This window comes from Nerophis ophidion, linkage group LG18 (assembly GCF_033978795.1).
Source record: "Nerophis ophidion isolate RoL-2023_Sa linkage group LG18, RoL_Noph_v1.0, whole genome shotgun sequence".
Lineage (NCBI taxonomy): Eukaryota > Metazoa > Chordata > Actinopteri > Syngnathiformes > Syngnathidae > Nerophis > Nerophis ophidion.
Genome location: NC_084628.1, coordinates 21,474,888 through 21,498,685, shown reverse-complemented (window position 1 = coordinate 21,498,685; position 23,798 = coordinate 21,474,888). Strand labels below are relative to the sequence as shown.

Here is a 23,798-nt window from a genome sequence, read left to right as displayed (position 1 = left end):
GATTTACCCCACAAATAATTTGGCTTTTGTATGATACCACCATAGAAATGTTGGGATGGCAAAAAGAAAAACTGTGATGATATGGAACAAGAGATGACTGCTCAATACAGAACTGTCAATACAATTTATTGAACGTCTAAAGGCTTTAATTCTTTTAGGTTACAACTTCCGGTTTCCTCTCCTTTATGTGTGGGTTAGTCATCTTCAAATGGTAAATAGTTGTACATCACTTTAGTTTTCTTACAGATATACACTGAAACATTCTTATGAAACATTGCTTGTACAGTCAGTAATGTTTTGATGATGGCTAATGCTTGATCCTTTTGCAGATTCAGTCATTGTTTTAAGGTATTTGACACCAAACCATGAAGGCATGGCAAAGATATTTATAAAAGAGTCCTGCTTTCCTCCATATTTCCTAAAAACAAGCCGTTTGGAATGTTCCCCCATTTGTGACGATTTTCCCAATTATGAGAGACTATATCATGGAATATCTCCATATGTGATAGAAATTTACCCAAACAGCTCTGTACGAGTCCGCCGATGTAGTCCTATGCTGTAGTCAATAAGTTCCTTCTTTTTTTCTATCCTCTTGCTGTGGGGCAGATTGGCTCGTGCATGCACATGCATCCTCTGCTGTATCCATTTGTAATACAAAGTAGCATATAGTTCAAACTTATATCTATCAGTGGACTCCATATGGAAGTGCTAAAAACTGCAACATGGCTGACAGGGGAGGGACACAGTCGAAGTAGAAGCACGTAAATAAGACCGCCCACGAAACGCCCCATCTTCAAGATGGTCTGTAAAACATAACTTATGCAACATTTAGACCAAACAACCACCATTTAATGTTATGTAGACTACAAGGAATTGTTTCAAATGTAGAACAAAAATCCTAATATGACTCCCTTTAAAGTCACTTTTGGCAGTTCCCCTGTATGAATGCCTCATGTGTTCTTGAAATAATCTTTCTGGCACTAACATATTAGTACTTTGTTTGCTTCTAATAAAATGATTTTATCAATTCAAGCACACGGGAAACTTTAACTTATCTCCCAAAGGAAAGTTTATGTGTTTCCCAATTGATTTTGGCCCGTTTGAGTCATTTGACAATGTCTCCTCAGGTTTCCTCGCATTAAGACAAAAAGTCACACTGGAGGAAAGGAGGATAGCGGACGGCTGGAGGGAGCTGAGATTCCTGGAGCTAAATTAAAGAGCAAAGCAAAAGGTCACACGTTTGGAATTAGCTTTCCAAAGACCAAGCCTGGATCTGTGGAACTGAAGAAGCCCGACACGAACATCCAGCCTCCATCGGTGGAGTTTAGTCTGTCTGCTGGTCAAGAGAAGAAAGGGGCGATATTTACTTCCCCTGATATAGAATTTGCTCTTCCTTCCGGCAAAGCTGAGGCTTCTTTGCCCACCAGGAAGGGAAAAATGGAAATTAAAGCTCGAAAAGGGAAGGTCAGAGAACTAGAAGCTGAAGCCACTCAGGGAAAAGTTGAAGTAGAATCAGGAAAAGGAGATGGTAAACTTAGAATGCCAAAAATAAAACTTCCCACAGTGAGACTCTCACGTCATTTGGATGTCTGCGATGATGGCGTCAAGGTAAAAGTTCCTCAAGGAGACATTAGGGTAGAAATGGAAGCAGGAAGTGGGATAGAAGGACATGTCACCAAACCAAAGATACAAGCAGACCTTCATTCAATGAGCATGCCTTCCGTGGATATTTCTTTACCTAAAGTCAAAGGAAAAGCTGGCATGGACATCTCAGTGCCTGACCTTGAGCTGGATGATGGCAGACTTCCTGATGAGGTAGAGGGCACTTTTAAAGGACCGCAAATTGCTATGCCCACACTTGATGTCTCTTTATCAAAGATAGGATCCTCTGATGGGAAAATTAAAGGTTCACAAAGTGCAGGGAAGTTCAGTCTGCCTTCTGTCGACGTCTCCCCACCCAAAGTAAAAGCTGAGACTAGAGACGTAGACATGGACATTTACATTGGTGGAGATGGGAAGTTCAAACTGCCTAATTTTAACGTATCTCTGCCAAATGTCAAACCACATGAAGGAGAGGTTTGTCTCAAAGGAGCAGATGTTGAAGGAGGGTTTAAATTACCCACTGTAGACCTGACTCTTCCCAAAGGCAAAGACTTGGACATTGACCTTCCCAAAGCTGAAGGAGACTTGGATAATGATGGTTTTAATGTCAAAGGAGGAACATTTAAATTGCCAACGGTGGATGTTTCGTTCCCAAAAGTAAATCTTCCAGAAGTTGGTGTTGAATTAAAAGGTCCAGAACTTAAGGGGGGAAAGCTGGAAATGCCAGATGTTGATGTCTCACTTCCAAAAGGAAAAGTTGAGGGTGACTTTGATATTGAAGGTCCAGAGATGAAGGGAGGAAAGTTAAAAATGCCAAAGTTCGATGTTTCTTTACCAAAAGTCAGTCTTCCAGAAGGAAACATCAAACTAAAAGGTCCAGACTTTGGAGGAAAAATGGACATGCCCGATGTTGATGATTCACTTCCCAAAGGAAAGGTTGAAGGTGACCTTGATATTGAAGGTCCAAAGATGAAGGGAGGAAAGTTAAAAATGCCAAAGTTCGATGTTTCTTTACCAAAAGTCAGTCTTCCAGAAGGTGGCATCAAACTAAAAGGTCCAGACTTTGGAGGGAAAATGGACATGCCAGATGTTGATGTTTCACTTCCTAGAGGAAAGGTTAAAGGTGACCTTGATATTGAAGGTCCAGAGATGAAGGGAGAAAAATTTAAAATGCCAAAGTTTGACGTTTCTTTACCAAAAGTCAGTCTTCCAGAAGGTGGCATCAAACCAAAAGGTCCAGACTTTGGAGGAAAAATGGAAATGCCAGATGTTGATGTTTCACTTTCTAAAGGAAAGGTTGAAGGTGACCTTGATATTGAAGGTCCAGAGATGAAGGGAGGAAAGTTTAAAATGCCAAAGATTGATGTTTCTTTACCAAAAGTCAGTCTTCCAGAAGGTGGCATCAAACTAAAAGGTCTAGACTTTGGAGGAAAAATGGAAATGCCAGATGTTGATGTTTCACTTTCTAAAGGAAAGGTTGAAGGTGACCTTGATATTGAAGGTCCAGAGATGAAGGGAGGAAAGTTTAAAATGCCAAAGATTGATGTTTCTTTACCAAAAGTCAGTCTTCCAGAAGGTGGCATCAAACTAAAAGGTCCAGACTTTGGAGGAAAAATGGAAATGCCAGATGTTGATGTTTCACTTCCTAAAGGAAAGGTTGAAGGTGACTTTGATATTGAAGGTCCAGATATGAAAGGAGGAAGGTTTAAAATGCCAAAGTTTGATGTTTCTTTACCAAAAGTCAGTCTTCCAGAAGGAAACATCAAACTAAAAGGTCCAGACTTTGGAGGAAAAATTGACATGCCAGATGTTGATGTTTCACTTCCTAAAGGAAAGGTTGAAGGTGACTTTGATATTGAAGGTCCAGATATGAAAGGAGGAAAGTTTAAAATGCCAAAGTTTGACGTTTCTTTACCAAAAGTGAGTCTTCCAGAAGGAAACATCAAACTAAAAGGTCCAGACTTTGGAGGAAAAATGGAAATGCCAGATGTTGATGTTTCACTTCCTAAAGGAAAAGTTGAAGGTGACCTTGATATTGAAGGCCCTGATCTGAAAGGAGGAAAGGTTAAAATGCCAAAGTTTGACGTTTCTTTACCAAAAGTCAGTCTTCCAGAAGTTGGCATCAAACTAAAAGGTCCAGACGTTGGAGGAAAAATGGAAATGCCAGATGTTGATGTTTCACTTCCTAAAGGAAAAGTTGAAGGTGACTTTGATATTGAAGGTCCAGATATGAAAGGAGGAAAGTTCAAAATGCCAAAGTTTGATGTTTCTTTACCAAAAATTAGTCTTCCAGAAGGAAACATCAAACTAAAAGGTCCAGAATTTGGAGGAAAAATGGAAATGCCAGATGTTGATGTTTCACTTCCTAAAGGAAAAGTTGAAGGTGACTTTGATATTGAAGGTCCAGATATGACAGGAGGAAAGTTTAAAATGCCAAAGTTTGATGTTTCTTTACCAAAAGTGAGTCTTCCAGAAGGAAACATCAAACTAAAAGGTCCAGACTTTAGAGGAAAAATGGAAATGCCAGATGTTGATGTTTCACTTCCTAAAGGAAAAGTTGAAGGTGACTTTGATATTGAAAGTCCAGATATGAAAGGAGGAAGGTTTAAAATACCAAAGTTTGATGTTTCTTTGCCAAAAGTCAGTCTTCCAGAGGCAAACATCAAACTAAAAGGTCCAGACTTTGGAGGAAAAATGGAAATGCAAGATGTTGATGTTTCACTTCCTAAAGGAAAAATTGAAGGTGACCTTGATATTGAAGGTCCAGAGATGAAGGGAGGAAAGTTTAAAATGCCAAAGTTTGATGTTTCTTTACCAAAAGTCAGTCTTCCAGAAGGAAACATCAAACTAAAAGGTCTAGACTTTGGAGGAAAAATGGAAAAGCCAGATGTTGATGTTTCTTTTCCTAAAGGAAACGCTGAAGAAGACCTTGCTATTGAAGGCCCTGATCTGAAAGGAGGAAAGTTAAAAATGCCAAAAATTGATGTTTCTTTACCAAAAGTAAATCTTCCAGAAGGTGGCATTAAACTAAAAGGTCCTGATATTGGGGGGAGTACAATTGAAATGCCAACATTTGATGTGTCTTTGCCAAACGTCAATCTTCCAGAGGGTGGAGTCAATGTAAAAAGTCACAAACTCAAAGCAGGAATTATAGAATTACCAGATGTTGATGTTTCACTTCCCAAAGGAAAGGCAGGAGGAAAAATGGCAATTGAAGGACATGTTGGCAAAGGAGGAAAGTTCCATATGCCCTCCGTTGATATTTCTCTTCCTAAAATGAAAACGAAAGGTCCTGGGATAAACATTGAGGGTCCTGACATGAAAAGTGGAACAGTCTCCATACCCAGAGTTGATGTTTTACTTCCCAAAGTTGAAGGAGACCTGAATATTGACGGTCCTGATATCAAAGAAGGAAAATTCAAAATACCAAAGGTTGATGTATCTTTACCAAAAGTCAATCTTCCAGAGGGCGGCATTAAACTAAAAAGTCCAGATGTCAAGGGAGGAAAGATAGGAATGCCAGATGTTGACGTTTCACTTCCTAAAGGAAAAGTTGAAGGTGACTTGGATATTGAAGGTCCTGTTGTAAAAGGAGGAAAGTTCAAAATTCCAAATGTTGATGTTTCTTCACCAAAGTTCAGCCTTCCAGAGGGTGGTATCAAACTGAAAGGTCCAGAGTTCAGTAATGCAAATATTGAGATGCCTGATTTAGATATTTCACTTCCTAAAGGAAAAGTTAAGGCAGGTGTTGATCATGAAGGTCTTGATATTAAAGGAAGAAAGTACAAAATGCCAACAATTGATGTTTCCTTGCCAAGAGTAAATCTTCCAGAGGGTGGTGTTAAAATAAGAGGTCCAGACTCTGGAGGAAGGATAGAAATGCCAGATGTTGATGTATCACTTCCTAAAGGAAAAGCAGAAGGAGAAATAGGAGTTGAAGGACATGTTGGCAAAGGGGGAAAGTTCCATATGCCCTCTGTTGATTTTTCTCTTCCTAAAATGAAAACAAAAGGTCATGAGATAAACATTGAAGGTCCTGACATGAAAGGTGGAAATGTCTCCATACCAAGTGTTGATGTTTCACTTCCCAAAATTGAAGGAGACCTGGATATTGAAGGTCCTGGCATCAAAGAAGGAAAGTTCAAAATGCCAACATTTGATGTTTCTTTACCAAAAGTCAATCTTCCAGAAGGTGGTATCAAACTAAAAGGTCCAGACCTTAAACGAGGAACAATCGAAATGCCAGATGTTGATGTTTCACTTCCCAAAGGAAAAGTTGAAGGAAACTTTGGCATTGACAGTCCTGACGTCAAAGGAGGGAAGTTCAAAATGCCAACATTAGATGTTTCTACACCAAAAGTCAATCTCCCAAAGTTTGATGCAAGTTTGGAAGGACCAAATATCAAAGGAAAACTAGAAATACCAAGTGTGGATATTTCACCGCCAAAAGGAAAAGTTGAAGCTGACCTTGATGTTGACAGTCCAGAAATGAAAGGAGCAATGGCAAAAAAGCCAACATTGGATGTTTCTTTGCCAAAAGTCAATCTTCCAGAGGGTGAAATCAAAGCTCCAGGGTTCACTGGGGTAAAGATTGAGATGCCTAATTTAGGTATTAACCTTCCCAAAGGAAAAGTTGAGGGAGGTGTTGATTTTGACGGTCTGGATGTCAAAGGAGGAAAGTTCAGAATGCCCACTTTAGATGTTTCTTTGCCAAAAGTAAATCTTCCAGAACGTGGGATTAAACTAAAAGGTCCAGAACTCCAAGGAGGAAATGTGGAAATACCATACGTTGATGTCTCACTCCCTAAAGGAAAAGCAGGAGGTGATGTAGGAACTGAAGTACATATTGGCAAAGGAGGAAAGTTTCATATGCCCTCTGTTGATATTTCTCTTCCTAAAGTTAAAACAAAAGGTCCTGATATAAGCATTGAAGGTCCTGACATGAAAGGTGGAAAGGTTTCCATGCAAAGTGTTGATGTCTCACTTCCCAAAGTTGAAGGAGACCTGGATATAGAAGGTCCTGGTATTAAAGGAGATACATTCAAAATACCAACGTTTGATGTTTCTTTACCAAAAATCAATCTTCCAGGAGGTGGTATTGAACTAAAAGGTCCAGAAATCAAGAGAGGTAATGTTGAAATGCCGGATGTTGATGTTTCACTCCCCAAGGGACAAGTTGAAGGAAACTTTGACATTGAAAGGCCTGACATCAAAGGAGGGAAGTTCAAAATGCCAACGTTCGATGTTTCTTTACCAAAAGTCAATCGCCCAAAGTTCGAGCCGAGAGTGGATGGACCAAATATCAAAGGAAAAATTGAATTGCCAAGTGTGGATATTTCACTGCCAAAGGGAAAAGTTGAAGCTGACCTTGATGTTGAGGGTCCAGATAGAAAGGGAGGAAAGTTCAAAATGCCAACTTTTGATGTTTCTTTGCCAAAAACCAATCTTCCTGAGGGTAGCGTCAAACTGAAAGGTCCAAGGTTTAGTGGGGCAAATATTGAGATGCCTGATTTAGATATTTCCCTTCCCAAGGAAAGGGTTGAGGGGGGTGTTGATCTTGACGGTCCAGATGTCAAAGGAGGAAAGTTCAAAATGCCCACGTTAGATGTGTCTTTACCAAAAATCAGTCTTCCAGAAGGTGGCATCAAACTAAAAGGTCCGGACTTTGGTGGAAAGATTGATATGCCAAATGTTGATGTTTCACTTCCTAAAGGAAAAGCTGAAGGACACCTGGATTTTGAAGGTCCTAATGTCAAAGGCGGAAAGTTCAAAATGCCCACGTTAGATATTTCCTTACCAAAAGTCAATCTTCCAGAGGATGGAATCAAAATAAAAAGTCCAGAACTCAAAGGAGGAAATATGGAAATACCAGATGTTGATGTTTCACTTCCTAAAGGAAAAGCAGGAGGAGAAATTGGAATTGAAGGACATGTTGGCAAAGGAGGAAAGTTCCATATGCCCTCTGTTAATATTTCTCTTCCTAAAATAAAAACAAAAGGTTCAGCGATAAACATTGAAGGTCCTGACATGAAAGGTGGAAAAGTGTCCATGCCAGGTGTTGATGTTTCTCTTCCAAAAGTTGAAGGAGACCTGGATATTGAAGGTCCTGGTATTAAAGGAGATACATTCAAAATGACAACATTTGATGTTTCTTTGCCAAACGTCAGTCTTCCAGAGGGTGGCATCAAACTTAAAGGTCCAGAGTTCAGTAATGCAAAGATTGAGATGCCTGATTTAGATATTTCGCTTCCTAAAGGAAAAGTTGAGACAGGTGTTGATCTTGAAGGTCCTGATGTCAAAGGAAGAAAGTTAAAAATACCAACAGTAGATGTCTGTTTACCAAAAGTCAATCTCCAAAAGTTGGATCCCAGTTTGGAAAGATCCGATGTTGGCAAAGGAAAAATTAATATGCCAAGTGTGGATATTTCACTTCCAAAAGGAATCGTTGAGGCTGACATTGATGTTGAGGGTCCAGAGATGAAAGGAGGAAAGTTCAAAATGCCAACATTTGATGTTTCTTTGCCAAAGGTCAATCTTCCACAAGGTGGTGTTAAAATAAGAGGTCCAGACTTTGAAGGAAAAACGGAATTGCCAAATGCTGATGTATCACTTCCCAAAGGAAAAGTAGAGGAAGCAATAGGAATTGATGGACATGTTGGCAAACGAGGAAAGTTCCATACGCCTTCTGTTGATATTGCACTTCCTAAATTGAAGACAAAAGGTCCTGAGATAATCATTGGAGGTCCTGACATGAAAAGTGGAAATATCTCCATGCCAAGTGTTGATGTTTCTCTTCCCAAAGTTGAAGGAGACCTGGATATTAAAGGTCCTGATGCCAAAGGGAAAAAAGTAGAAATGCCAACATTTGATGTTTCTTTACCAAAAGCCAATCTTCCAGAGGGTGGTATAAAACTAAAAGGTCCTGACCTCAAAGGAGGGACAGTAGAAAAAATGGATGTTGACGTTTCACTTCCCAAAGGAAAGATTGAAGGAAACTTTGACATTGTAGGGCCTGATGTTAAAGGAGGAAAATTCAAAATGCCAACGTTGGATGTTTCTATACCAAAAGTCAATCTCCCAAAGTTTGATCCCAGTTTGGGAAGACCAGATATCCAAGGAAAAATTGAAATGCAAAGTGTGGATGTTTCACTGCCAAAAGGGAAAGTTGAAGCTGACCTGGATGTTGTGGGTCCAGAAATGAAAGAAGGAAAGTACAAAATTCCGACAATTGATGTTTCTTTGCCACAGGTGAATCTTCCAGAGAGTGGCGTTAAAATAAGAGGTCCAGACTTTGGCAGGAAGATTGAAATACCAGACGCTGATGTTTCACTTATCAAAGGAAAAGCAGAAGGAGAAATGGTAATTGAAGGCCATGTTCACAAAGGAGGAAAGTTCCATGTGCCCTCTGTTGATATTTCTCTTCCGAAAATGAAAACAAAAGGTCCTGAGATAAATATTGAAGGTCCTGACATGAAAGGTGGAAAGGTATCCATGCCAAGTGTTGGTGTTTCTCTTCCCAAAATTAAATCTCCAGATTTGGATGTCAACTTTGATGGTGAAGGTGAAAGAGTCAAAATTTCTGGAATAAAAGGAGATATTCGTCCAGCCACATTTGAGGTAAAAGGTGTGGATATTAAGACAGGTAACATAGAAGGTCCAGATTCATCTCTTAAACTTCACACTGTTAAATTGCCAACAGTGGACATCTCCGCTCCAAAGGTGGATCTAGACTTTGGCATCTCCAAACCAAAAGGTGATGATGTGGAAGTGGCGCTTCTAAAGGCTGAGCGAAGTCGGCCTTCTTCAGGAGGAAGCTTTGATTTGCCCAGTGTTTCTCTCAAAGTCCCAAGCTTTTCTCTTCCCCGATTTGGTGGGAAATCTAAGAGTCGAAATTTGGATATATCAGGGCAAAGCAGCGAGGGGGATATTTCTCTCAATGCCCCCTCCATGGAGTTGAACTTAGAAAAAAACATAAAGGGGAAAAAAAATAAAGTTAAAAAGCCCTCCTGGGGAACATCCAAAATAGAAGCAGATGTATCAGTATCTTGTCCTGAATTAGATGTTAACTTAAAAAAGGGGGCAGTCGACCTTCCTCAATCAAATGTTCAACTCCCAGAGGCTGACATGGAAGGGAAAGGTCGATTTCATGCACCTGATGTCACCATCAAAGTACCAAAATTCTCCATGCGAGCATTTGGTTCAAAAGACATAGATTTTGGAAGGCCAGGTGGTGACCTTGAAACAAAGGCTAAGGTCAAGGTGCCCTCAGTAGAGCTATCACTACCAGCTAACAAATCACCAGAATCTGAGGTTCTTCTTCCCAAAGCAGAGGTGGATGTATCAGACCATCATCATACAAAAATAAGATATGATCCCAGTCATGAGAAAGAGGGAGCCAAATTCAAGATCCCTGATGTTGACATATCCTTACCTAAAGGAAAGGCAGGAAACATTGCAGGAAGTCATGCTGGGGCTGAAGTTCAAAAGGGGAAGTTAAGAATCTCTCACAAAAGCATTCCTGATGTGGACATGTCACTGCCGAAAGCAAAACCTTTAAAGACTGAAGAATCAGAAGTTGAAATCAAGGGAAAGTTAAAAACACTGCCAGTTGATGTGTCCCTCCCCAAAGCGCCACATGTTGACATCTATGGAGGCAACTTGAAGACACCGCTTGCTGACATTGACCTGCGAGAAGCAAAAAAAGCAAGCAGAAATTTTGAAGTGGACACAAAAGTCAAATCACCGGATGTGGACGTTGATCTGCGTATTGGTAAAGCCAAACAAGACAAAGGCAAAAAAGACAAAGCTGATGTGCATGTTGAGGGAACAGGTCTGAAACTGAAGATGCCAAAACTTGATATCAAAGCTCCTAAAGGAGACCTGGAACTGGATTTAGGACTTGGCAAAGGAGAGGCCTCAACTGAAGCCAGTGGCAAAATCAAAGGGCCAAAAGTGAAAGGAACTAAGTTTAATATTGGAATGCCAAAAAAGACAAATGGTGGTGGTGTAAAGATATCCCAAAATGTTGAGCTGGACAACCACGATGGACACACAGCAGGTCCAAACATCAAAATGGAAGGTGTCAGGTTATCAGGTGGCTCAGCCAGTGTGGGGAAAGAAGGAGGAATAGTTTTACCAAATATTCCAGACATAGACTTTGACATCGGCACATCACAGGATGAAGAGGAAGAAAAGAAGATCAAAATCCCAAAGTTTGGTGTTCCGTTACCCGCCATGTCCTCCCCTGAAGGAAGGATGGAGTTCTGTGGGCCAGAAATCAGATACGAGGGCTCCAAAATCCCTAAAGTGAAGAAAGCGGTTTTTGTTTTAGCAAATCCACCACGAACAGAGGACGTTACTCTATCTACAGGTGACACCAAGCTGAAGATGTCAAAGATCCAAACAAAGTCAATAGAAACTTCTGTTACACAGGGAGGGACTGTTAGATTTCCTGAAGTGACAGTCAGTCCTGGAAAATCATGGTCAGCTGACGTCGCTCTCAAGGCGGAAAATTCAAGTTCAAGCCCTGACAATGTATTTAAAGTGGACACAAGCACAGTGAGCAGCAACGTCCGACTTCCAAAGGTAGAATTCACGTCTCCTCACGGCAAGAAGACTGCAGCCGACGCCAACATGGAAAGAGGAAGCAAAGTTGTTCAACATTCATCACCAGGGGAAGTTGAGCAAAACCCTGCAGGAATGAAACTAAAACCCCACAATATTTCATTTGAAAGTTTCCATGAGGACTCTCCAAGGGAACTTGTCTCACTCTCTCGGACAGAAAAGCTGGAAAGAGACAGTTCCTGGTCTCCTTCTGGTTATACTGTGGAGTTCAGCTCAGCAAAGGTCCAAACTTGGAGCAAGGCAGACACCGAAGGAGACTCCCAAGAGGGAGAGTCTTCCCCCTGGTTCAAGGCCCCAAAGTTCACCCTGAAGCCACACACCACAGGTAGGAACATTAGTGTGCAAGTGTCTCACATAAGACACATGTAGACATTTTGTTTGAAATGGCATCTTAGAGTTTGACCACAGTCCTGTTACGTGGGTCTAACTTTGATTTGGTCCACTTTTAAAACACATTTTAACATTAACATCCATTATATTTGGACTTAGAATGGTTCCTCAACTTACGTGTACCATAACTTATACATATTTGGAGATATGAGGTCTTTCTCTGCTTTTTGTTATGCTTTAAACTGCGAGCATAATTCATTTTAAGAGCTCCAGCCGTTAGATGGCGTAAGATTTCATTTGTTCATGTTCATCATTTTCCAACTTCCTAATCACCACATCTTTTTTTTTTTTTCTGCTATAAAGACTAAGTTTCCCTTCCGTCTTACACCCTTCCTGTCTTCCCTCCTGTCCTGTCTTTGTCCTTTGGCTACACCCTCTGGCAGGCTTCCTCCAGATCACGCCAGAGGGGTCTCCTCAGGCGCAGCGCCGAGGAGAGGTGGGGGGCGAGGCCAGCGTCTCAGGGTCCTTCTGCCTGCACACAGCAGACATGGACGTCACCACCCAGGAAGTGTCTTCCGCTGGGGGAGGAGGGGCCGTCACCACGGTGACCAAGACGTCCAGGATCACGCGACAATCCACGCCAGGCGGGACGCGGACGGGCAGTGGATCGTTGGTGAGCACTCGCCAGCCTTCAGACCTCTGAGAGCATAAATGTCTTTTTTCAGTAGAGTAATATATATTTACATTTTTATTATATTTGTGCCTTTTTGTTAATGCATCTAAAGGGTGTTAGAGTAGTTGGAGTTAAGATTTCACACTAAATGTCATCATTTCATGTCAATTTACTGCCAGAGGACAATGTAAATACAGCAAGCCATGTATGAAGCTAACAGTCTTTATTAGCATTATTAGTATTGTCTCCAAGAGTAGCAGTCACAGTTGCTTTTGTTTGTCTTTGCAATTTGTTTTTTTAAAGCATTTAGTTTGTCAATAATGCTCAAATATTGCTTTTTTTTTTTTTTCGATGTGTGGATCACCGTCATCAACTATAAGCTTCTAGCTGCTGTCGGTCAAACATTTTGTTCAAACTGCTGCTATTCTAGTTCATATTTCTATTTTTCATGCACTACCATTACAACTCCAGCTCTCAGTTCTCAACATTTGAAAGCTAAAAATCCAAATTATATATATATATATATATATATATATATATATATATATATATACATATATATATATATATATATATACATACACATATGTGCGTGTCTGCATATATATGTATGTGTAAATATATACATATATACATTTGTGTGTATATTTATACACATATGTATGTATGTATATATGTATATATATATATTTATATATATATACATACAAACAAACATATACTGTAGCTGGAGCACATATGTACAAAAGTTAGGGATATTGGGCTTTCGGTTAAAACTTTTGAATGTCCAACTGTTGAAGGTTTCAGTACTTTTTGCTAGAGGTGTCCGATAATGATATCGGTCCGATATCAACAAAAAATAAGTATGTTATTATATCGGCTTGTGTTTCAATACAAGCAGTACTGCAGCGTGTTTACTTGTGCAAAGTTGGACAGCCAGTAAACATCAAAATGTTTTCCATTGAACACGTACTTGGTTGGCATTTTATTTTATTTAGACAAGTTATTTACAAAGGTTAAAACATGGTAAGCTATACACTAGAGCCTAGCAGCTATCCAACAGCTAAGTACACAATAGCACACAAGCTAGACATATGTAATAAGTATCCCTAATTTAACAATGTTGTCGTCTAAAACAGCACATTTGCCAATATAAACAAGTATCGAATAACTATAGTTGCATATTACTTACAAATATAAAGTCTCCAAGGCAGAAGTGTATTAGAAAGTATCCAGTAAAAGCCCGTTTGCATAATTCAATTTATTTATACCATAACTTAATAAATTATTGTGACCAGTAGGTGTTGCTAAAAAAAAAAATACCACTCCACTTCAATTTAAACATACAGTAGCTTAAGTCCATTCCTGATGGGTAATATTAAACAGTTGGAAAATCAAAAGTTTCGAGAAGGTACACTACATTTAATTTAAATTAAAGTGCATTGTAACTTCATCCTGAAATTTCACCCGATGCCTAACTTTTTGTGAGCACTGTATATTCACTCATATGACAAATCATCTACAATTATTGAGATGGAAATCAGCCCAAGGCCACAAATGGCTCTGTGAGCCGTACTTTAGACGTGTTTGGTGTCACGTTTAGCAGCTTCCACCTTTTTAAAAAATATTATGGTGATTTGTGTACATTTTTAAGTCAATTTGAAAACCTACATCCGAAAAGAACGCTGCCCAAAGTGTACCCACAATGTAGAAAGCGTAGAATTGTCCAAAGTGAAGAATTAAGATCCAGAAACTACTAAGGAATCCAGTTCAACCTGTAACTGATTCATTTTTTTGAGTTAAAGTCAGAACTTGACGCTTAAACTGTATTGTGTTAGAATAAAACTAAAATCTGACGCATTGCCGGTTAGTTAGTGAAGCTTTCCAGTGGACGGTATAGAATGTATACTTACAGTAAATGACTTTGTCTGGCTTTCATTGCTGTGCCTGTTTTGCAGGTGAACACATTTGATATATTTTTTTTTTTCAATGTTTCAAATGCTGGATGAAGTTAAATTGTGTTGTTTGGAACTGATAGGCCATTGTGGTTTGGCCATGCAGGTTATTTTTGTTTTGTTGTTTAAGTTAAATGGTAAGTGTTGTGTTCAAAGTGGAGAGATTGTTGATTAAGAGAAATAAAGTAATATATGCACACACAAGTGGTTGTTTCAATGTTGAGATTTGCACAATCAACAACATAAATTACTTTTTTTTTTTTTTTAGCAAGGTAGCTAAACATGTTGCTTGGCAGAATTCAATAGCTTTCTCATAGGCCAGTCAAAAATAGCTGCAGTTGTCACTGTCCAATCAAAAGCATGTCATGGAGGAATTCTCTGTTTCTAATATCACCTGGAATTTACTCTTTATTAAGAAATGCTTTAAAAAAAAAAGTTATTAATATCATGTACTTACTAAATATTTTAGTTTCTGTCAATTTTTTATTGATTGATTAATTAGTTTTTGCTGAAAAAGACAGAACTGTCAACAACTTTTATGTAAGATTAAGCAAACTATTATCATTACCAAAACGATGTACTCAGAGACTGCAGAACTCCGCCAGGTATTATCTCCCAATAATAATGAATACTTTTTTTTTTTTTTAAAAGGTGTTCTGTATCCCATTTCTGATATTTCATGAACATTTCATCAAAATATACCCACAACATTTTGAGTTATCTATAGCGGAATGAAATAAAAAGAGTGAAGCCTGTCTTTGTCTCTGTGTTGAGGCAGGGCTGCAAGCATACACAAGCAGAAGTTGGAACACGTAACTTAGTAGAAATGGTCTGAATCAGCCCCAAAATGTCATCACTCGTTCCTTATCCTCTTTTAGACATTTCCTAAAAGTTTGAGGGAAATCTGCCGTTAACTTTTTGAGCTATCTATAATGTAATGAAAGAAACACTTGTCTGTGTCTGCTGGGCTGGCATACTTAAGGTAACATAGTAGAAATGATTTGGGTATTTTTTTTCATTATCACATTTTGGACATATCCTCAGAGTCTCATAAAAATTTGCCCATAACGTTTTGAGTTATTTTGCTAACTAACTAAATAACTAACAGCAACCTCCTTGCACAGATGAAGAATAGTTGGAGCAGTGATTCAATTGTCGCATTCATGTTATTTAATATGTAGTTTAGTCCAAGTTGTTCTTTTTTCTTCCTTTTTAATAATCTGCTTTATTACGCATCAACATTGTAGTAGTCAAGTCAAACATTAATCAAGTAGCATATTAAAATAAAGTTTTTGACCACAGTGCTGCAGAAAAGCAATAAAACAGTGAATAATACAATAAAAAGTAATACATTTAGAGAATTGTTTTGGTAAACATTTTTGAGGTAAAGCAAGATAAAACAAAAACAATGTACAGTAAAGATTAGAACTATTCAACTGGCGACCCGCGGGCCACTTCCGGCCCACCAAAGCTTTTCATTTGGCCCGCCGAACATTCCCCAAATACGCTCGAAGAAAACATTCAAAGTAGGGTTGCTTAAGTATGCAGTACTCTCGCCACCCCACAGCGGGCAACAGCGAGGTATATGTGTCACAATGAAGAAGCAGTGGGGTGAGTAGAAGAAAATTGCATTGACCCTGGAAAAAAATAAAAATAAATTGTGAAAATTTGACTTTTGACAGAGACTGGAAAAAGTATGAATGTTCTGCCCCGATCAAGTGCCCGAGTCATTGTTTCCTGTCGGACCTTTCAAGCAACGGACACACTGTTCCAGGGAAGCAGCAACCTTGGTGGAAATCCACACGCGTAAGCTTCATCACAAAACTTGGTCAGATCTTTGTGAGTAGATACTGTGAATGAAGATATTTAGTTTGCTTTTTATTGAAATTGCTGACTTTGTGATGTCTTTTGCATTCGAGGTTGTGTTATTATTTGTCTGAGAGTAACTCTGGCGATCAAAGTTTTTTGGACGTGAACCCCGACTTAAGACCACTAAATGTTACCATTTAGTGGTCAATTGTACAGAATATGTACTGAACTGTGCAATCTACTAATAAAAGTTTCAATCAATCAATCAAAGTTAAATACGTGTTGGGTTAAATTTGACCAGTAGAGGGTGATGACACTACACCTTAGGTTTCATTGTGATGAGCCATGTTCATTGTATGCAATGTTTGCTGTGGATGTTGTTTAATTTGTATATGCATAAACATCTGTAGTTTATTATGTCAATGTATTAACAGTGAAATTTCTATTTGATTTATGTAAAATACATAATATACATTTTGTAATATATTATGTTTATGATTTCAGTCTTACAAACCTAAATGAAGGAAGAAGTATGGAGCCACTAAAGGGATATTGCGGGAAAAAAATATTATTTTTTGGGGATTTTTTTTTTTTTTAGATATGTATGTTGTGTGTACGAGAAAGCATTGGATATGTGTGGATGGTTTGAGGTGTGTGTGAAAATGCCAGTTCAGGAGTTATTTCGGTTTTTACTGTACCAAAATTCTAAATAACTAAATAAAAATCACTGATAAACACTGGATAACTGTCACTGAATGTCTTAGTGTGATGTCATTCTGTGACAGACAAATGGTATATAGCTGCATGCTTGTGCTGGGAGGAAAAAAATGTGTTACATTTGTGTAATGTTCAATTTTATATATATATATATATATATATATATATATATATATATATATATATATATATATATATACATATATATATAAATAAATTCCCCCATGTCCCTTTAGCGGCTCCGTAAAGATTGATTGATTGAAAACATTTTATTAGTAGATTGCACAGTTCAGTACATTTGACCACTAAATGGTAACACGCAAATAAGTTTTTCAAATTGTTTAAGTCGGGTTTCACGTAAATCAATTCATGGTAAAGACAGGTAAAGGAATAAAAATAAATAATTAAAATAATTCAAAAGAAACATCAATACACAACAAAACTTCAGGAGCTTTTTTTTTCCTTCATTCTGTTAACTATCTGTCTCGCTGCACACGCTGGAAACGAGTAGCAACGGTAATATAATTAATTTTTTGACAGTGCAACTTTTCAATTAAATCGCTGACTAACTTTATATATATATATATATATATATATATATATATATATATATATATATATATTATTTGGGGGGTGTTCCGTGATGAAAAAAAAATCTGAGCATTATAACATTTATTAATCTACACAAAAATAAAAAAATACATATGTATACTTTTTTTTTTATGAAATCGAATTAAAAATTGTTAAATCTTTTCACGGTGGACGGGAATTAGATGAGTTCGAGACAGACCGGTTGGCGACAGAAGCGGGTTTCACTGCATTAAAGAGAGGAAACAGTGCCACCTGCTGGTTCTGTTGGAGCACTGCGTCCTCTGGAGCTTCACCGTCTGGCTCCTCCCCCAGACCCGCCTACTCCTCCCCACGCCATGCTGGGTCCCACATAGCGTATCGTGGGCTGCGTGTCGGTGGAGGAAGGCAACGTCATCATCATCGTCATCATCGTTGTGGCGCAGATGACGCGCAACGGCCGCAGTGGCGGTGGGGAGGGGGAGGGTGGGAGGCTGCCTTTGTGGTTTCTCTTCTTCAGCGGCGTGCGTGACGAGGACGTGCACATGAAGGCCCACTCAGGATGAGGATGCTGCGGACGATGGTGGTCAGCTTCCGGCCGTGAAACATCACCGTGGGTCGTCCTGTAGACATCATGAGGTACGCGGGTTCGCTCTTTTTCTGCTCCTCTTTTCAACCCTGATGCGTTGGCAGGTGTGCTGGCTCTCAAACCCAATGACGTAATTCCGCGTCGTGCGCGAGCGCTGGATATGACGTCACGTTGCCCTATGTATCTTTACAGGTTTTTTACATCGTCGGGCATTCGCTTTTATGTCTAGTTCTCCTGGACACTCCATTAAGTACATCTAAATATCAATCGTACAATATTATTTTTACTGTTCCTATTATTGTGACTACCCTAATAGCTACACGAGATGGTCAACATATGACATCACTGTGCTCTACAAACACAAATATATTTAAATTGTTAATGAGCAAAAGTCAACATTGGCGTATAGGTCACATGATCACACAAACAGCATGAGGATGTGTCACATGGGCCCAGTTCTACGTTTTAGTGCAGATCTGGATACAAGTGCAGCTATACTGCATTATTTTCCTTAATTTCCGTTGTGGCAGTGGGCGAGCAGATCCAGTGAGCGTGTGTGAAACAGCGCACCCCCATTTTGGTTACTGCCACCTAGAGCGTTGGAATGGAACTGATGAACTAGAACCAAATGTTTTAAAGGCCTACTGAAACCCACTACTACCCACCACGCAGTCTGATAGTTTATATATCAATGATGAAATATTAACATTGCAACACATGCCAATACGGCCTTTTTAGTTTACTAAATTGCAATTTTAAATTTCCCGGGAGTTTTTTCTTGAAAACGTTGTGTAATGATGACGTGTACGCTTGACGTCAAGAGCTGTTAGGAATATGAGCGCTGCGCACACACACAGCTAAAAGTCGTCTGCTTTAACGGCATAATTACACTATTTTGGGAGGTCTGTGTAGCTGAATTTTTTGCAATTTGTTCAATTAATATTGGAGAAGTCAATGTAGAAAGACGGAGTTGGGAAGCTTTAGCCTTTAGCCACACAAACACACGGTGATTCCTTGTTTAAAATTCACGGAAGTGAAACTTTACTATGGATCCCAACCGAATGTCAACCAGCAGGTTTCGGTGAGAAAATTGTGGTTAAAAAGTTGCTTCTTACCGGATATCAGCTGAGCTTGTGCTGCCCATAAAGCTGCCGTCGACTTCCCTAAGACACTGCGCGTCAACACCCGGCCGTGGACGTACACTTCCGACTATCAGGTACTATTAAACTCACTAAAACACTAGCAACACAATAGAAAGATAAGGGATTTCCCAGAATTATCCTAATAAATGTCTCTTTTTTGTATAATTCGTCGCTATCAATATCCTCAAACACGAATCTTTTATCCTCGCTCAAATTAATGGGGAAATTGTCGTTTTCTCGGTCTAAATAGCTGTTTTTGTTGGAGGCTCCCATTAAAATCAATGTGAATATATGAGGAGCCCTCAACTTGTGACGTCATCGTCTGCGACTTCCGGTAGAGACAGGGCTTTTCTCCAGTTGCAAACTTTATCGTGGATGTTCTCTACTAAATCCTTTCAGCAAAAATATGGCAATATCGCGAAATGATCAAGTATGACACATAGAATGGACCTGCTATCCCTGTTTAAATAAGAAAAACTCATTTCAGTTGGCCTTTAAAGGGGTCATTTTATTTGATAGGGCTTCACGGTGGCAGAGGGGTTAGTGCGTCTGCCTCACAATACATAGGTCCTGCAGTCCTGGGTTCAATCCCAGGCTCGGGATCTTTGTGTGTGGAGTTTGCATGTTCTCCCCGTGAATGCGCGGGTTCCCTCCGGGTACTCCGGCTTCCTCCCACTTCCAAAGACATGCACCTGGGGATAGGTTGATTGGCAACATTAAATGGTCCCTAGTGTGTGAATGTGAGTGTGAATGTTGTCTGTCTATCTGTGTTGGCCCTGCGATGAGGTGGCGACTTGTCCAGGGTGTACGCCGCCTTCCGCCCGATTGTAGCTGAGATAGGCGCCAGCGCCCCCCGCAACCTCAAAAGGTAATAAGCGGTAGAAAATGGATGGATGGAAGGATGTTATTTGAAACACTTCCTTGTGGTCTACATCAGTGGTCCCCAACATTTTATTCAACGCTTGAAAATTTGTCCCACGGACTAGGGGGGTGTTTTTTGTTGTTGTTTTTTTCATAAAGAAATACAATCGTGTGCTTACGGACTGTATCCCTGCAGACTGTATTGATCTATATTGATATATAATGTACAGTGGGGCAAAAAAGTATTTAGTCAGCCACCGATTGTGCTGGTTCTCCCACTTAAAATGATGACAGAGGTCTGTAATTTTCATCATAGGTACACTTCAACTGTGAGAGACAGAATGTGAAAAAAAAATCCAGGAATTTACATTGTAGGAATTTTAAAGAATGTATTTGCAAATTATGGTGGAAAATAAGTATTTGGTGAATCATTCAAAGCTCTCACTGATGGAAGGAGGTTTTGGCTCAAAATCTCACGATACATGGCCCCATTCATTCTTTCCTTAACACAGATCAATCGTCCTGTCCCCTTAGCAGAAAAACAGCCCCAAAGCATGATGTTTCCACCCCCATGCTTCACAGTAGGTATGATGTTCTTGGGATGCAACTCAGTATTCTTCTTCCTCCAAACACGACGAGTTGAGTATATACCAAAAAGTTCTATTTTGGTTTCATCTGACCACATGACATTCTCCCAATCCTCTGCTGTATCCTTCATGTATCCACTGTGGCCCGCCAGGTTCTTTTATGTAGCCCTCCACTTTGTTTTATGTGACCCGACACGTCATTTTATGTTGCCCGCCACATCAAATATGTGGCTCACCTCGCCATTTTTTCCGGCCCTCCGCTTTACTTTTTGTGACCTGCCATGTCATTTTATGTTGTCTGCCACATTATTCAAGTTGGCCTGCTACGTTATTGTATGTGTTCCGCCATACAATTTTTACTGGCCCCCCACGTCATTTATTGTAGCGTACCACATTCTTTGTGGCCAGCCACATTCATTGTGGCCCGCCTGGTCCTTTTATGTTGTCCACCACTTTGTTTTATGTGACTCGCCACAGCAATTTATGTGTACCGCCATGTAATTATATTCGACCTGCCACATTATTAAGTGGCCCGTCACATCATTTAACGTACCCGACCACATTATTAATCGTGGCCTCCCATGTCCATTTTTGTTGTCCCTTACTTTGTTGTATGTTGCCTCGCCACGTCATTTTATGTTGCCCGCTACATAATTTAACGTTGGCCAACAAATAATTTTATCTTGCCCGCCGATTATTTTTTTGTTGCCCTCCACAACATTGTATGTTGTCTGGCACATTATTTTAAGTGTCCTCCTAAGTAATTTCCGCCATAGCTGATCCGCCTCCGCTTGGGATGGTTTCCTGCTGGCTCCGCTGTGAACGGGACTCTCGCTGCTGTGTTGGATCCGCTTTGGACTGGACTCTCGCGACTGTGTTGGATCCATTGTGGATTGAACTTTCACAGTATCATGTTAGACCCGCTCGACATCCATTGCTTTCCTCCTCTCTAAGGTTCTCATAGTCATCATTGTCACCGACGTCCCACTGGGTCATTATTGTCACCGATGTCCCACTGGGTGTGAGTTTTCCTTGCCCTTATGTGGGCCTACCGAGGATGTCGTGGTGGTTTGTGCAGCCCTTTGAGACACTAGTGATTTAGGGCTATGTAAGTAAACATTGATTGATTGATTGATTGATATCAATATATCTGGCCCCAACATAATTTATCGTGGCCTACCACATTTATTTTTGCCCGCCTGGTCCTTTTATGTTGTCCACCACTTTGTTTTATGTGACCCTCCACAGCAATTTATGTGTACTGCCACATCATTTTATTTGACCCGCCACATCATTTAACATAGCCGACCACATTATCCATTGTGGCCTGCCTGGTCCTTTTATGATCTCCACCACTTTGTTTTATGTGACCCGCCATATCATTTTATGTTGCTTGCCACATCATTTAACATCGCCCACAAAATAATTTTATCTGGCCTGCCAATTAATTTTTTCGTGGCCCCCCACATCATTATATGTTGTCTGCCACATTATTCTAAGTGGCCCCCTACTTCATTCAATGTGTTCCGCTATATAATTTTATCTGCCCCACCACATCATTTATTGTGACCTACCACATTCATTGTGGCCCGCCTGGTCCTTTTATGTTGTCCACCACTTTGTTCCATATGACCGGCCACAGCAATTTATGTGTTCCGCCATATCGTTTTATGGCGGAACACATCTTTTTATCTGGCTAGCCACTTTATTTTTTTGTGGCCGCCACCTCATTTTATGTTGCCTGCCATATTATTCTACGTGTCCTCTTACTTCATTGTATGTGTTCCGCTATATCATTTTATCTTGCCCCCAACATCATTTATAATGGCCTACTACATTCATCGTGACCCACCTGGTCTTATGTTGTCCACCACTTTGTTTTCTATGACCCGCAACAGCAATTTATGTCTTCCGCCATCATTTATGTGGCCTACCACGTTTAATTTATTTGTTCCGCCATGTTATTTTTTGTGACCCACCACATAATTTAACGTTGCCCAGCACATTAGTTTACGTGGCCTGCCACCTAATTTATGCAACAAAGCTATCATACATTTATATTCATACATTCACTGTTTCATGCGGCCCTTTGAGTGTGGCCTTCAATAAAAACGTGTTTGACACCGCTGCAATAAACATTAATTATAGCAAACTATTCAAATCAAAGCTTCTTTCTAATGAAATGATTTGATTACCTGTTGCACACAAACTCATTCTTTTTGTGAAGTACAATCTCGCTGAATTGGGAAATGATAATTTTCACAGGAATACGATTAATATATTTATGTTTACCATATTGTCTTTTCGTTGAAAGCGGAGCTGCACTAAAATGTTGTATTTTGTCTCTGCAGTACGTCAGAGGACATCTGAATAATCCAACTTGTGCCGGTCTTCTGGTGAAGGGCCCACAGGGGGCGACGCAGAGACGTTTTTTTTTTAATTGTTGCCGGAAGAGCAGCGCTGCCCCCTTTGGAGACTCTTTCAATTGCTTTGCAGTGATGAACTTTGGACCTTTCGGCTTGCACAGGAAGATATTTGGGATCTAAATGCGTCCCAGGTGGAGCGCCATGCTGCAGCACAACAACAACAACAACTACCCCTGCCTCAACGGCTCCGCCCACGAGGCGCCCCTCAAGTGCTCTGCCGCTGCCGTGCCCTTTCCCGGCAGGCTGGAGATGGGCTTGGGCGACATCCCGCTCATCCGGGGGCTGCGAGCCTGGGTTCTGTGCTCCATGAGCCGCCAGAAGGGGGGCGGTGGCCCGGCGGTGGGTGGGCGGGCGCCGGCGACGCCGCCTGCCGGCCGCAGGACTTCCTGTCCCAGGCCCGCAGACGTGCACCTGGGTGGAGGGTGGGGTCGCACGGGGTACGGCCTGCCCCTGGACGCCAGGCAGGCGGGGCTCGGCGCCTTGGTGACGGTCGCCACCCTTAAGACGTGTGAAGGCAACGGGAAGACGCAGACTCAGTGTCTCTTCCTACGCAACGACAAAGGAAGTTGTTTGTACTCCACAGCCAAGCCCGCCTCCGGCGGGACGACCGGGGTGGGGGGCTGGCTGAGGGGGAAGTCGGGGGCAGCCAGGAGGGACGCCGCTTCCTCTCTTCAAACGGAGGCCAGAGGTGGCGTGCGGTCTGGCCGCAGATGGAGGAAGTCTGGTCACGCCGCCGGCCGGGAGAAAAAAGGCAAGGGGGAGGAGCCTGAGGGGGAAGCTGCAAAGAAACAGGAAGTGGGTTTGGAGCAGCAGCATGATGGCGGGGCGTGTAAAGACCGCGAGGGTCATCTTGAACGCTGTGGACATGATTCCAACACTCAGGTGGAGGAGGACAGGCTGAGAGGAGGCGTTCCGA

General features: G+C 40.7%; 1 protein-coding gene across 6 annotated transcripts in view; it reads left to right on the top strand.

The window, feature by feature from the left end:
* prx (periaxin) overlaps nucleotides 1–23,798 on the top strand; it is a 60,797-nt gene that overhangs the window by 25,082 nt on the left and 11,917 nt on the right. For 3 of the 6 annotated variants that reach the window (XM_061877603.1, XM_061877607.1, XM_061877602.1), the window contains exons 8-10: nucleotides 1,128–11,551; nucleotides 12,000–12,229; nucleotides 15,904–15,990. In XM_061877603.1, the coding sequence (XP_061733587.1) occupies nucleotides 1,128–11,551; nucleotides 12,000–12,229; nucleotides 15,904–15,990 (10,741 nt within the window). Of the gene's footprint in view, nucleotides 1–1,127; nucleotides 11,552–11,919; nucleotides 12,230–15,866; nucleotides 15,991–22,807; nucleotides 23,173–23,798 lie in introns of those variants that run through there. The other 3 variants (XM_061877604.1, XM_061877605.1, XM_061877608.1) reach the window with 3 other exon arrangements.